Source organism: Myxocyprinus asiaticus, chromosome 6, assembly GCF_019703515.2.
Source record: "Myxocyprinus asiaticus isolate MX2 ecotype Aquarium Trade chromosome 6, UBuf_Myxa_2, whole genome shotgun sequence".
Taxonomy (NCBI): Eukaryota; Metazoa; Chordata; class Actinopteri; order Cypriniformes; family Catostomidae; genus Myxocyprinus; species Myxocyprinus asiaticus.
Window position 1 is genome coordinate 14,700,426 of NC_059349.1, and position 15,136 is coordinate 14,715,561.

General features: G+C 40.7%; 1 protein-coding gene across 1 annotated transcript in view; it reads left to right on the plus strand.

Moving 5' to 3' along the window:
- Positions 1–10,893, plus strand: part of nos1apb (nitric oxide synthase 1 (neuronal) adaptor protein b) — a 40,566-nt gene extending 29,673 nt beyond the window's left edge. Inside the window, exons 8-10 of the mRNA XM_051701565.1 lie at positions 7,732–7,869; positions 8,032–8,203; positions 9,361–10,893. Coding sequence (XP_051557525.1) covers positions 7,732–7,869; positions 8,032–8,203; positions 9,361–9,719 — 669 coding nt within the window. The 3' untranslated portion in view covers positions 9,720–10,893. The remainder of the gene's footprint in view (positions 1–7,731; positions 7,870–8,031; positions 8,204–9,360) is intronic.
- The last annotated feature ends 4,243 nt before the right edge of the window (positions 10,894–15,136 follow it).

Consider the following 15,136-nt stretch of genomic DNA (forward strand, 5'->3'; position numbering starts at 1 on the left):
CAATGAAGTAGGGGCTGTAAAACCCCCTCTTCATCTCGGCTGGAGGGACAGGTTCTATCGCGTCCTTCCGTAGGAGGGTAGCGATCTCCGCGCAAGGTAGCAGCGTTTTCCATCTTTCACCAAGGTGAAGTGGACACCGCTGGACCTGGGCGGATGCCCAGCAAAGTGAATCGTGCAGCCGAGTCGGACGGTCCGGACCAGCCCTCGCGACGGACTGGAAAGCGCAAGCCATGCACCCGAGTTCCGCGCAAGGGGGACCAAAGGGACAACGTCATCGGATGTACCGGCGGGTGGGGCCTCGCGGCGGGGCGGAGCTTGAGGTGCCACACCACATCGTGGCCGTGCTGAGTCCGAGGACATCGAAGCACTTACCTGGCTCCTTGTGACCACCCCTGGAACAGCCTGGGAAGGGGGAGGAAGAGGCCTGTCCTCATGACCCGTGGAGACTGTCACATCGGGGGCGGATTTGTGCCACAGCTGGGCGCTCAGGGCGGGAGACTGCCGCTGGAGCGCCAACCTGCCAAATGGAGTGGTGGACGGTGGTCGTGATGCCAGCCGTACACACCGAATATGTGACCCAGGGAACAAGGAAACCACTCTTGCGGAGCTCTTGAGTACTGCAGCCACTTGGGCATGCAGCGCAATTAAATGCAAAAGGTAACAAAAAGAAGATCTGCTTACCAGCTCCAGAGCAGCGGGTTTCGTTGTCCCTGGGTCGCCCGTCTCAGGGGCGCTTCGAAGACCTCCGTGGGTTCTTCAGTGCCGGCTGTGAGACGGGTGGCGTCGGCTTCCTGCGGTGGGCTCCATGCCAGGGCCGGGCCGGAGGGGCGGGCTGCAGCGGAGCCGGTGCAGTCACCGCAGGGGGACACCCTCGGCGATGAGTAGATGGGGGGATCTTGAGCCACGCCGGGGCAGGACAAGCCGGCTAGCATCCATCTACTGCTCTACCATCGAGAACTGCTGGGCAAAGTCCTCGACAGTGTCGCCGAATAGGCCCGCCTGGAAAATGGGGGCAGCAAGGAATCGTGTCCTGTCGGCCTCACCCATCTCGACCAGGTTGAGCCAAAGGTGGCGCTCCTGGACCACTAGTGTGGCCATCGTCCGCCCGGGAGACCGCGCCGTGACCTCCGTCGCTCGGAGAGCGAGGTCGGTCGTCGAGCGCAGTTCCTGCATCAATCCCGGGGCGGAACTACCCTCGTGCAGTTCCTTTAGCGCCTTGGCAGACTTGCAGGAGAGCCATGGCGTGCAGGGCGGAGGCGGCTTGCCCAGCAGCGCCGTAGGCTTTGACCGTCAGAGACGACGTAAACCTACAGGCCTTGGACGGGGGCTTTGGGCACCCACGCCAGGTGGCGGCGCTCTGCGGGCATAGGTGCACCGCGAGCGCCTTTATCCACCGGGGGATTGCCGAATAACCCTTGGCCGCCCCACCATCGAGGGTAGTGAGAGCGGGGAAGCTGAAAAGATCGGGACCGGGCAGTAAAAGGTGCCTCCCGCGATCTTGTCAGCTCTTCATGCACTTCCGGGAAGAAAGGAACGGGGCGGGGCGTGGCTTTGAGCGGCGCCGCGAGCCCAGGAACCAATCACAGAGCCGCGAGGGTTCAGGGAAGAGCGGTGAAATCCACTCTAACCGACGCTCGCGGCTGTCCGGGAAAGCATGTCGTCATCTCCGCGTCAGCCTGTGACTGGGCGATCGACCCCGAAGGGAGGAGCCCAGCCGAGGCTTCCGATTGGACGAGCCCGCTCTCCGATGCTGCGCTCGAGAGCTCATCACTTTCGCGGGCTCCGAATAAGAGGTCGAACTCGCCTTGAGACGAGCCGGCGGACTCACCCGGAAGCCCGATCGGGGCAGACGAGCGTGCTGGGGAATGGGAGTTCCGCGGGGAGATACCCGGCGTAGGCGGTCCCATTGGGGTCCCCAAATCGGCCCCAGTGCTAGCCGCGCTGGCCTCAAACCCGTGGGTAAAAGGACCGAGGCGGGAGCCTCTGGGGTGGCTCGCTTCCTTACGAAGGCGAGCCGCGACCGCAACGTTGCCATGGACACATTCTCGCAATGAGAATGTGACCATCCACGAACGCTGTCTCCGCGTGAGCAGTACCCAGACACGAAAGACAGTGATCGTGACCGTTAGAAGGCGAGAGATAACGAGCACAACCAGGAATAACACACAATCGGAAAAGCATCTTCAAAAAGACGCGTCTTTAAAAAGACGTTCCGTGTGTGCGCTCTTTTAGAGAAATATATACTCTTTTAGAGGGGAAAAATGCTCTTTCAGAAAATATACTCTCTAGTTTTTCTGCCGAAGCGCCCAGGGGCGTTCTCTGCAGTGCACCAGTGCAGAGGAGGGAGAAGCCGCTGAAATGCGCCGTCAGATCCAGCAGGTGAATGAACAGTAGTATTCAGCTCAATGAGCATGACCGTTCGGCTCCGAAGAGAAAATCTGAATGAGTGGTTGCATACCAGCTCCTTTTATACCCGTATGTTCGGGGGAGTGGCATGCAAATACCACTCACCAATTTTCATTGGCCTTTTATCAAAGACCAGAGGTGTCTCGGGCTCCCAAGAGTGACCCCTAGTGTCACTACATCGACACCAACGTCGAGTGAGTGACAGATAGGGAACTGAATTTGTACCAAACTAGCAACCACTAACACAACACTTGCAATGATTCACAACCACAACCGGCCTTGTGTCTTAGCAGTTTGAACTTCCTGTAGAAAAAGGAAGCCAAGAGGGGAGACCTTTGGCTACTCTAAAATATTTAGTTATTTGCAAGAATATCGGAGGAAGCCAAGAATTATCACGGCCTCACACGGGGCACCAATTATTATGTAGGTGCTACTGGTTGTTTAAATCAGTTTTACTATCAGAAATAATCAATAATTAATTGTTATTAATTATGGAATAATCAAATAACAATTAAATAAGTAAATAGTAATTAAATAGAATTTAACTCATTAAACTCTATTCTCGGGGCACCACTCTTTGAAAAGAGAAAAATGATAGCAAGTTACTGATTGAGTCTCATAAAACAAAATCTACCCTGTAGGTTGAGTATCTTAATTGTTAATCAAAATAATCAAAAAGGGGAAAACTAGTTAAATTGTTGGTATACAAATCTAATAGTAATCTAGTTACAGTTAGTTTCTAACACCAATAAAATAATAGTACTCTGAGGTAACTTGGGAGTTCTTCACGTGGCGGAGGTTAGCTTCAACACAATATTCAAACAAACAAACAGGAGTACTTATTATAATATAACAAGATGTATTATAATCAAGCAGTAGTGAACACAGCCAATACTATCTGAATATAATCAAAAAAAATTAAATCAAGGAAATCCTAAACTATCAGTGGAGCTATATGCTAGTGTGTGTGTGTGTGTGTGTGTCCAGATGTGGTAACAAAGGAATCAAAATGGAGGGTTAAATCCAAAGTGGAGCTGATACCACGTGCGGGTGGAAATGAGCGGACACGCAAAGGAACTGACGAAACAGGCGGGAGAATTTGGTTCACCAGCCTGAGTCGAACACAAACCGTGGCGCCGCTCACTCAATGAATATCAGTGAGAGAGAGAAAATGAGAGCGAGAGAGAGAGGAAAAGTGCATGCAGTTTAGTTAAGGGTAACCGCTCGTAACAGCGGGACTGAATTACTAGTTCAAATCACTCAACAAAACAAACGTAACCCCAAAAGAAACTAAAACAAATCTCCCAACTCGAAGCAGCGAGCAGAGTTTAACATACAAATATACTCAAAACATCAGCATTTAGAATCACAAATACGATTTAGTTTCACAAGAAAAATCACAGTTTCTAAACTAAATCTGCCCAGATATCAAGCCTTACTTGGGAAATCCTGTGTGATTTCAGTAGGGTTGTCCGTTGGAATTCCTGTTGCATTGAGCGGTCAGGAGAAACGGTCTGGATGGTCCCTTGTCTTACGCTCGTCAGCGAAAAGACGCGTCTCTGCTTTATTCTTCGGATCCAGCGATGGAGAAGAATGCAGAAAGTAGTCAACGTTGAATGAAAAAGAGGGAGAAGGGAAACTGGTCGCCTTTCCGTTTTTCAAAATAAATTCACTGTTGCTTTACAGTGAAACTGAACCGGTTGATATAAGTATACTATAAGACTTGAACAAAGCTAAATGGTGAGGTTAGAAAAATGTGGTCTCTTTGTTCTCAGTCCAAACGGAGGGAAAACTCCTTCAGTACGTGCACAGTACAGATGTCCCTTAACAGCCAGGAAGAGCTTAGCACAGAGAGGCCGAATTTCATCTGTCCGCTGGTTTTATTGACAAGATGACGTCATCGGTCGTAGGCCGCTCGACCAGTGGCGTTTGAGACTGGGTCCATGGGCGGGACTTCGCATCCAGTTGTGAATTTGTGAAGGATCCTGGGAAACTGAGTTCAAAGTCTCTCCTTTGATCATAGAACAAAGGGCCATGCGGTCTCTGCTGCCATTTTAAGTGGGCCAAGGCCCTACAACATCTAGACCAAGACTTGTCCAAAGAAAACAAGGAACTGCGGGATAGTGAGTTGTCTGGGAATGAAAGGGAAACAGAAACAGCCTCAACATCCCAAGAATGTTGTGCTAACCTCAGTACGTCAGTGGGATGTCACTTCTTCTAATGCAAGCAAGTTGTCTACTAAGTTCCATGAGTCTGTCGTCACTAAAACATTGGGGAAAACGTCCGCTGTCAAATTCTTGACAGGCATATAGCGGAGTTAAACTGTCTATTTAAAGATGATACCTATGGGATTATGCGAGCTTCGTGTTCCTTCTTATTGGGATCTGCTACTTTTAGCATGAAAGAACTGTTGAAAGCCCCATGTGATGTGTATGGTTTTGTAGTCTGTGATGCTGAATACATAGTTTTCACTCAGCACATCTTCCGCAAAAGTGATACAGAGAGCGGAAAATTCCCCTCACTGATTGAAGTAATTGATAGCTGCCCTGATGACATTTTCCTCAATATTAAGGGCCATCTTAACACTACCTATGACATCCTGCTGTGTTGAGAGACTTTTTTCTGTAACAAACCAGATCAAGAAATGCTTGAGACATCAATGTTAAAAGAACGCCTTAACAACTTGATACTCCTGTCATTTGAAAGAGAACTAACAGACACTTTGAATTATGACGATATTATCAACCTCTTCAGTTCAAAACCCAGACAACTCTGACTTGTTTAGAACAGATATTAGCCATTCAAAGTAAGCCAGTAGGGTTTATTTAGTTATTTTTTAATCTGGCCCGCCTTGGCATGATTATAACTGCACTGTGAGTGGGGGATCGCTGGACTGTGACAATCTATATTGGTTAGAACAGCATTAGTCTGTTCTAATTGTGAGTTTCATGGCTCATATGGCTTGTTTAATTAATGAATTATGAATTAATGTCATAAATTCATCTTTTCTTTTTTTGTACATCAGGGATAATACAATATTAATGATAACATTCTTGGTTATCTTTGGTACACATCTTTGGTTTTGTGTCAATGAAGGTGTACTTGAACCTTACTGATGGTGCTGTGGGGCTACTTACAGCAAAAAAGGTTGGGAAACAGACCTAGGCCACGCAGTCTGCTGGATCATGTCAACTAATAACCCTTTAATAACTGTATTGAGAGTGCTTAACAGGTTCTGCAATTCAAGATGCCATGGCTATGACCAGATTTTTTCCTGCTTGCTTCAACATTGTAGCTAGAAAAAAAAAATGTTTTACTGCCACCCCTTTTGAGCAAGTGACAAATAAACTTAAACTTATCTTAAATACATTGCTCAGTGTGTTTTAGATGTCAATAGATCTAATCAGAGACTATTTAGCAGAGACGGGCCACTTCTATTAAAATGAATGGTAGAAATTGGAACGCCCAACTGTCAACGGATATAGAAAGGAATTCCCACCTTACAGGTTAAAGAGCCAATCACCTTTTTGATAAAGACATCGCCTGTCAATCAACTTGAGAACGCACATGCGCATTAGCTATACAAGCCTGTAAAATTTTGTTTTTTTAGCATTATCTGAGGTAAAGAATCACAATTTATGATACCAGTGTTGTCAGATTTGAAATATGGTCTTTGATCGTAATCTTGACCAACTTTTTTGGAGATTTCGGTCTTTCCACATTCAAGTAGATAGCTAGATAGATAGATAATTTATTTGTCCTCAAACACAAATTTGTTTTCAACGTGTGTGCGTAGAAAGCATAAACACAACAACACCATACATATTAACCATCAAATCAATCACAAACATAGAAAAAAAAAAAACAAGATCATACAACGAATGCTAGAGCATAAGTTGGCATCACAATGGCAGATTACCTATGTGTTTAAAGCTCGTATAGCCATAGGAACAAAACTTCTACCATAGCTGGCCTTTCTGCACATGGGTAGTCTATACCTGCGGCCAGAAGGAAGGAGGATGAAATACTGATAAAGTGGATGGTCTGGATCATTTAAAATTGTATGTGCCTTCCGGAGTGTATATGAAATGACACAGTCCGATAAATTAGGGGTAGGAATACCAATAATTTTTCTTGCTAAATTAGTTATCTTCAAGAGTTTGTTCTTATTGGTAACTGTTAACACATGGAAGAAACAAATGGCACCATACATAAAACTGGCTCAATAATACTTCGATACAGAAGAAGAAGAAGACTAGGCTGAACAGACAGATGTTTAAGTTTACAAATATCTGTAAGTCTCTGTTGACAGCACTTGTAAATACCTAGAGTGTGCTGATTGAAGTTGAGATGTTTATCCAATGTAATGCCAAGATATCTGAAATGCTCCACCCTTTCAACCATCTCTCCGTTAAGGATAATACTGGAAGGATGGATCAGTGTTTTGGAAGAGCTAAAAACCAGTTCCTTAGTCTTTGAGATATAGCTAGATAAGTAGATAGGAGCTTCTCTTGTGTGCCACCTGTTTACATAGAAAAATAGCTTCCTAAGAGCATTCCAAAGTTGGCCGCCAAGTGGACTGACTTGCTAGAAAGACTTTGGATCTAATAGATCCCAAAGCTAGAATAATTTGTGCACCTGATTAATGGTTATTAAATACATTAATTTGTCTTTGCTTTGCAGATTTGGAACATTTGAAAATTTTTCCTGTATGCACAACTTCCCAACATGTTCACATGTTCCTCATCTGCAAAGAAAAGGCCCACTTATAACCAATAATAATTTGGTTAAAGCAGTAGTTTACCCAAAATGAGAATTCTGTCATTTTTTAATCACAGTAATATTGTTCCAACCCCATTTGACTTCTCTCTTTCATGGAAAACAAGAGAGGAAATTTGAAGAATCTTCACATGGCTTTTTGCCAGATAATAAAATTTAGTGGTTTCTCCGGACTGTCAAGCTCCAAAAAAAAAAAAAAAAATCACAATAAATCCACAGAAACAGTAGTCTATTTGATTTGAGCACTGGAAATGGAAGTTGATCAGTGATTTGATTTAAGAGTGAATAATGCCTTAAATATTGCTTTTATGGTATTTTATTTTTTTCCATCCTTTTGGCCTGAAGTAACAACTCACTTACATTATATGGCAAAAAGACAAGATCAAGCGAATGTGAGGCTTTTTCAAATTTCTCCTCTTATGTTCCACTGAAGAAAGAAAGTCATACAGCATTAAGGGGGAGTGAATAATCTCCAAATTTTCTTTTTTGGGTAAAATATTCCTTTAAAGCTAATAAACAGCATCTAACTCCGCTTTTTACACACAGGTGTGTGAAGACCCTGTGTTGGTATCCTCCAGACTGGCGTCTCCTCTCTCCAGTCCTCTAACTGTGAGCCATCAGGTACAGCTGCTACAGAGACAGTTACAGCAGCAGGAGCAGAGGAGTCAAGCCGCCTCTGCACAGGTCAGATCACGTCACATTAAGTCATTATGTTTTCTGTGCCTAATCGGATTGCTGTCTATTGATTGTGGTCTACAATTATTGGTGTACAAAGTATATCAATGACATTGCTCTTATTTAATAAAACCATTCAGTGATGGAGTCATTTTTGTTGTTGTTGCTTAGGTGGCTCTGCTGCAGCAGCAGCTGTCGGTGGAGTCCAGCGCCAGGATGGAGGCGCAAGCCAGAGTCCAGCAGCTCCTGCAGCAGAACACTGAACTTCTGCAGCATCTCTCTCTGCTAGTGAAACACATCCAAGATCTGGAGCTACGCACTCAACCACACAAAAATTCACCCTGTGAGTCTCGCTGCCTCACTTTGCATTTAATCCATTTGCATTTACACCTTCTTTGAATGTGGTCCCAGAATCCGCCCCCGAATGTGGTTTCAGTGATCCGATCACTATGCATCTTAGGTGCATTTACACCTGACATTAAATGTAGTCAAGTGCTATTTGATTGCATCTGAAAACACATGTTAATATCAGGTGTAAATGGGGCCAATTTTTCATCAACAAAGGGGAAGAAAATCTTGAGTTGCACTTTCTGAAGTATGTGGAAGCTCTGATACTTGCTCAAGGGTTTTGTTTCAAAGTGACAGCTCCGTGTTGGAATATACAGTACGATTTTGAATGTTATGGCGAGAGTTAAGGCAACCACATTAAGATAAATTGAGCATAAATTGCATGAATTGAGCTGGCATAGACTCCAAAAGTTGTTTGAAGTTGTTCAAAACCTGATAATCCATATTATGCCAGCATGATTTGAGAATGTTCCATCTTGTGTGCCTCAATGAAAGCAAAGAAATCTGACCTTTGTGCACCCCAATGTATGAGCATGAAAATCGGCAATTAGCATTTGAGTATGTGATATTGTTTCCCACGATTGTGTCTCCTGTGTAAACATATTTATGCTGCTTCAGATGCACCCTTCATGCCATTATTGCAGTTTTAAGATTTTATAAAGGTTTTATTCATGTTTCTGAAATGTTTCCATTTAGTGTGGCAGATTTTACACACCACATGTCATATATTTGTATTTGTTATATAATGCATATATGCTTTTTTTAATAAACACAATTATATATAATAATTGATATAAAATTCAAATTATGGTTTATGGTTCAGATTATTATTTTTATACATCAATGCAGAATGGTTTTAGAGAGCATTGTGATGCATCTAGAATAAAACTTTTTCCCCATCTGTACTATCTATATGTATCTGTAAATATCTCAACACAGAGCTTCTAAACAAATGCATTCAAGAGCTTTTCCTTTCTGGTTCCCTTATGTCTGCAAGGTTAAGTTAGTTCTTGTTGTCACAGTCTGTGTTTTTAGTGCAAATATGTCTAAAGCTAATACCTCCAGCTTGATAAATTAATGACACAGGATGATTTAATGAAATCTGAATGACTGTATCATTAACTATGCAATTATGTCACTTCCTCCCTTAAGTGGGATCTCAAGACAGCCTTTTGGAAATCACCCTGAGGGCCAACATGCCAGCTGTACCATGTGACCCCAGTCTCAACCCTCCCCCACCCACTCGAGGGGGCTTTCCTCTCTCGAACAGCCTAGTTCGGCTGGACAGCTTCCGTTTCTTCACAGAACCTTCAGACCAGGAGAAGAAGAAACCGGAGCAGGACCGTGACTCTGGTCAGGGTCAGGATGAAGATCCTTCGGGTGATTGCTCTCCTCCAAGTAACCAATTCCTCAGAGCACTGGAGACACCTGGGTTCAGAGAGTCCGGCATCGCTTCTGGATACGAGTCCAACACTGATGAAAGCGATGACCGGGACAGCTGGGGACAGTAACTGCATGCTTGTGTGTGAAGACTGTGCCTGCTGAAAAGACAAGCATAAACCAGCATGTATTTCCATACTGGTCCAGAATGGTTAGTGCTGGTCTGGTGCTGTTCTAGCTGGTGGGCCTGCATAGCCATGCTGCAAAACTTAAGAAGCTGGTCGACCACCATGGTCTTTCTGGTGAAGCTTGTTGACCAAGAAATCTTGCTGGTTAAGCTAGTTGGGAAACCTGGTGGGTCCACCAGCACATCAGCTTTCCATACTGGTAACCATCATCCAAAACACTACGTGGTTACCATAATGCTTGTCTTTTCAGCAGGGGTAGCAGCTCTCAAAGTCATTTTTACATTTTAGCTTTTTTTTCTTTGCATTGCAGCCTTAGAATGTTCACCTGTCAGAAAAAAATAAGTCTATTGTGTGTTTATACAAAAAACTAATTACTAATTACAATCTGAAAGATGTTTAACATTCCTTTGTGTTCATTGATACTAATACCTGCTAGTCCAGACAGTGGCTTCATCATGCTTAATGTAAAAGTCTATTACATAATGTCAATTCAAAATCTTGTTTTAAATTTGTGTAAAACAGTCTTTAAAATAAATGTCCCATTCAGGAAATATATCAATGCCAGGGTTCTTAGAAAATATTTTCTGCAAAGGTGAACTTAACCGTTTCACTGTTAAAAAGAAAATAAAGTACCTACATTTAATGTACTTTTGACAATTAGTGTGAAATGAAGTAAATTGGGCCAATTTTTGCCATTCATTTTGATTACAAAGTGTCCCAATTTACCTGAATTCACACTATTTGTCAAATGTACTAAAGTTCCTTTATTTAACATTTAAAATGATGTTCACTCACATGAGACACAGACTCGAAAATGTTGTTTTATTCTACATGAGGCAGGTCGCCCCCTCATGGTGGCTGCCATGTTGAGATCACATAGCCAGCAGAATACTACTCACTTTAAATCCGTAACCCCATATTATCGTACACTTTTGGTTGTGGAATAAATTATTAATAAATTAAATTGATCATGGGAGACACATTCATCTGAGAATAGAATATTTCTAATAGGACATCAATAACTGAAAACTTATAGCCTATAAGTGTCAGCATAAATCCTAAGAGTATTGTCTTATAAGCAAGCAAACAAAAAAAAAAAAAAATAATAATAATAATATATATATATATATATATATATATATATATATATATATATATATATATATATACACACACACACACACACACACACTGGCAACCAAAAGTTTCGGAAGGAAATTGGTACTTTAACCAAAGTGGCATTCAACTGATCACAAAGTATAGTCAGGACATTACTGATGTAAAAAACAGCACCATTCACTATTTGAAACACCTTATCCTTGAGTAATCATGCTAAATTACTAATTTGGTACTAGAAAATCACTTGCCATTATATCAAACACATTTGAAAGCTATTTGGTTCGTTAAATGAAGCTTAACATTGTCTTTGTGTTTGTTTTTGAGTTGCCGCAGTATGCAATAGACTGGCATGTCTTAAGGTCAATATTAGGTCAAAAATGGCAAAAAAGAAACAGCTTTCTCTAGAAACTCGTCAGTAAATCATTGTTTTGTGGAATGAAGGCTATACAATGCTGTACAAAAAACTGAAGATTACTTACAAAGGTGTACACTACAGTCTTCAAAGACAAAAGACAACTGGCTCTAACAAGGACAGAAAGAGATGTGGAAGGCTAGATGTACAACTAAACAAGAGGATAAGTACATCAGAGTCTCTAGTTTGAGAAATAGACGCCTCACATGTCCTCAGCTGACAGCTTCATTGAATTCTACCCGCTCAACACCAGTTTCATGTACAACAGTAAAGAGAAGACTCAGGGGTGCAGGCCTTATGGGAAGAATTGCAAAGAAAAAGCCACTTTTGAAAGATAAGAACAAAAAGAAAAAGGTTAGAGTGGGCAAAGAAACACAGACATTGGACAACAGATAATTGGAAAAGAGTGTTATGGATCTTAACCCCATTGAGCTTTTGTGGGATCAGCTAGAACGTAAGGTGTGTGAGAAGTGCCCGACAAGACAGCCACATCTATGGCAAGAGCTACAGGAAGCGTGGGGTGAAATGTCACCTGAGTATCTGGACAAACTGACAGCTAGAATGCCAAGGATCTGCAAAGCTGTCATTGCTGCACATGGAGGATGTTTTGAAAAGAACTCTTTGAAGTAGTTCAAGATGTTTGGAATTTTTTTTTTTTTTTTTTTTTTATTGTAATAGTAATTTTTCACATTATTAATGTCCTGACTGTACATTGTGATCAGTTAAATTAATGTATTAATTGTTAATAAAAGAATCAATATCTTTCCATAAGCACAAAATCTGTACATTACAAACTTTTGACCGCTAGTGTGTATGTGTGTATATATATATATATATATATATATATATATATATATATATATATATATATATATATATATATATATATATATATATTTTGACAGCCTCAGACACCATTCACTTTTATTCTATGTAAAAAGAAAAAAATATGTAATGAAAGTAGATGGGAACTGACACTATTAACTGCCTAACATCTCATTTTGTGTTCCACCGAAGAAAGTAATACAGGAACAACATGAGGGTGATTAAATTATGACAACATTTGTATTTTTGGGTGAACAAACCATTTAATGCATAGCTAGTACATTAAAGGGATAGTTCACACAAAAATGAAAATTCTCTCATCATTTACTCACCCTCATGCCATCCCAGATGTGTGTATGACTTTCTTTTTCCTGCTGAACACAAACAAAGATTTTTTGAAGAATATATCAGCTCTGTATGTCCATTCAATGCAAAAGAATGGTGGCCAGAACTTTGAAGGTCCAAAAAGCATATAAAGGCAGCATAAAAGTAATCCATATGACTCCAGTGGTTAAATCTACAGTATATGTTCAGAAGTGATATGATAGGTGTGGGTGAGAAACAGACCAATATTTAAGTCATTTTTCACTATACAATCTCCTCCCTGCCCAGTAGGTGGCGATATGCACAAATAATGTGAATCACCAAAAACAAAAGAAGAAGAATGTGAAAGTGGAGATTTATAGTAAAAAAGGACTTAAATAGTGATCTGTTTCTCACCCACACCGATCAGATCACTTCTGAAGATATGGATTTAACCACTGGAGTCTTATAGATTGCCTTTATGTGCTTTTGGAGCTTCCAAATTTTGGTCACCATTCACGTGCATTGTGAGGACCTACTGAGCTGAGATATTCTTCTAAAAATCTTCATTTTTGTTCAACAAAAGACAGAAAGTCATACACATCTGGGATGGGTGTGAGTAAATTATGAGAGAATTTTAATTTTTGGGTGAATTATCCCTTTAATGCCTCCCCTAAATACATTAGTCTCAAGACTTTTGCTGAAGTCTTTATTTGCACTTGGAACTTTACAGCATGTGGATTGCTGTGCTAACAGCAGCGTATATGAAACTCATATAGTTTCTTCTTTTATGTAGTCGTCCTCCCTGAAGAAAGACTAGGGCTTTGGTTCACTTATATAAAGGAATGAACAGACAGCAGTACCTTCATTTTTTGTTATTTTTGTTAGTTTTTTAATTGCATGTGTTTCATGATATTGAAGCTCAATATACAGTATGTGTTAAGTTGGTATTGATCAATTTTAAGGCCATTTTTATAGTTTGCTTTATTTGTTCGCCAGTGTTTTGATATTTAAGGCTTGACTACAATATGTTATGTAGCAGTGTTAAAAAGAGAGAGAAATGTCAAGACGTGCAACTCTTTTTGTGAAAGCATGTTTGGCTGAGCAGCTTTAACTGTTACACACCTAAATATCCCTCTCCAGTGTAACTGTCTATATAAACATAAGTGAATTTATATAACGATATCAAGAGTCACATAATTTGAATGGTTATATTCTTTTTCATTCTTTCTTTAATGATCTCTTTTTTTTTTTCTTTATTTCTTGGTAACAAATTGTAGCAAGTAATATTAACACTGTGCTTTTTGTGCTAATAAAGCTACTGTACTGTAACATTAATTTTGTTTTAAATAAAGTTGTCATTTATACAATATGTTGGTGAGAGTAAATGACTGTGATTTCACTTTTTCTGGTCTTATGTTTCTATTATGTAAGTCAATTTGTGAGTCATCCCTTTGGTAAAACAAAATAGATCATAAACTTTAACTATTCTTAGCATTCACTAACGTTTTTGACTAAGGGTTGTAAAACTGTATTTCCCTATGTATTTCCCATGGTTCAACTCTCATACGTTTTTCTCAGTTTAAATGTAAAAAATAAATAAATAAATAAATAAATAAACAGTGACATACTGTGTGAAAAGGCACAGCACTCTATAATTAAAACCTTCTGTTTCTTGGGATGAAATCTGGTCTATTTGGACTTTCCCCAGAATGGTGCTGACTGTATCCTTTTGTGTATGTGTGTGTGTGTGTGTGTGTGTGTGTGTGTGTGCATTTCTGCTCCTGTAAGAGGGTCACTCGCCCCAGCCTTTCATTTTCCCTCAGGATGGAGCATGCAGACGAAGTGGATTGCGTTCTGCTTTCAGGCTAATGTTTAGAGTCAGTTATTTTTTTATTGATTTTTTTTTATTATTATTATTGGCGAGAATGGTAAGTGTCACTTCTGTTTTGTAGTGTGTTTGATTGGACCCCTTCATTTGTCACAGATTTAAAGTGTATTTCATATCAGTCATGTCTTGTCTTTGCTAATGACTGTGTTGATAAGACTTTGTGAAATAAGGTAAAAAAATAAAATAAAAAAAATATGGACATTCATTGCAAAAAGTACTATCATTGTGCATTTGAAATCAACAGTTTCTCCCCAAGTATAATACATATATTATGTTTTGTTATAAATATTTTTATTTAAATGTAGGAACATTTCTATCAACTGAACATTTTTATATTATACTTATACTGTACTTTCAAATTCAAAAACTAAATAATCACTTTGTGTTGCTGCTTATACCAGAGATTAATTTATCAAGCACACTGTGCTGTTAATGATTTAGTAGACTGCTGTGATACATAAAAAGTAAGATTCTCATTTTTACTGTACATAAACAGTACTGCTATCCCACCACATGCATCTGACTGGAGCCCCACTCACAATATAAATAAACAGCAGTTACATAGTGGACTGTGTGTACAGAGAGAACTTTCTGACCTGAGGGCAAATGCACCTACAAGAGGCCGTTTGTTTCTCACCTAGTGGTTTCGTGGTATAAACTTGACAACCCTTTGGAAAGATTATTAGATGGCCTGGTCTTTCTTCAGAATTGAAATAATGTGATAATTTAAAGCAATGTTCAATGTAATGTAATCTCATTATATTAATTCAATTTAAAAGATTAGATATTAAATCCCTATTATTTCATTTC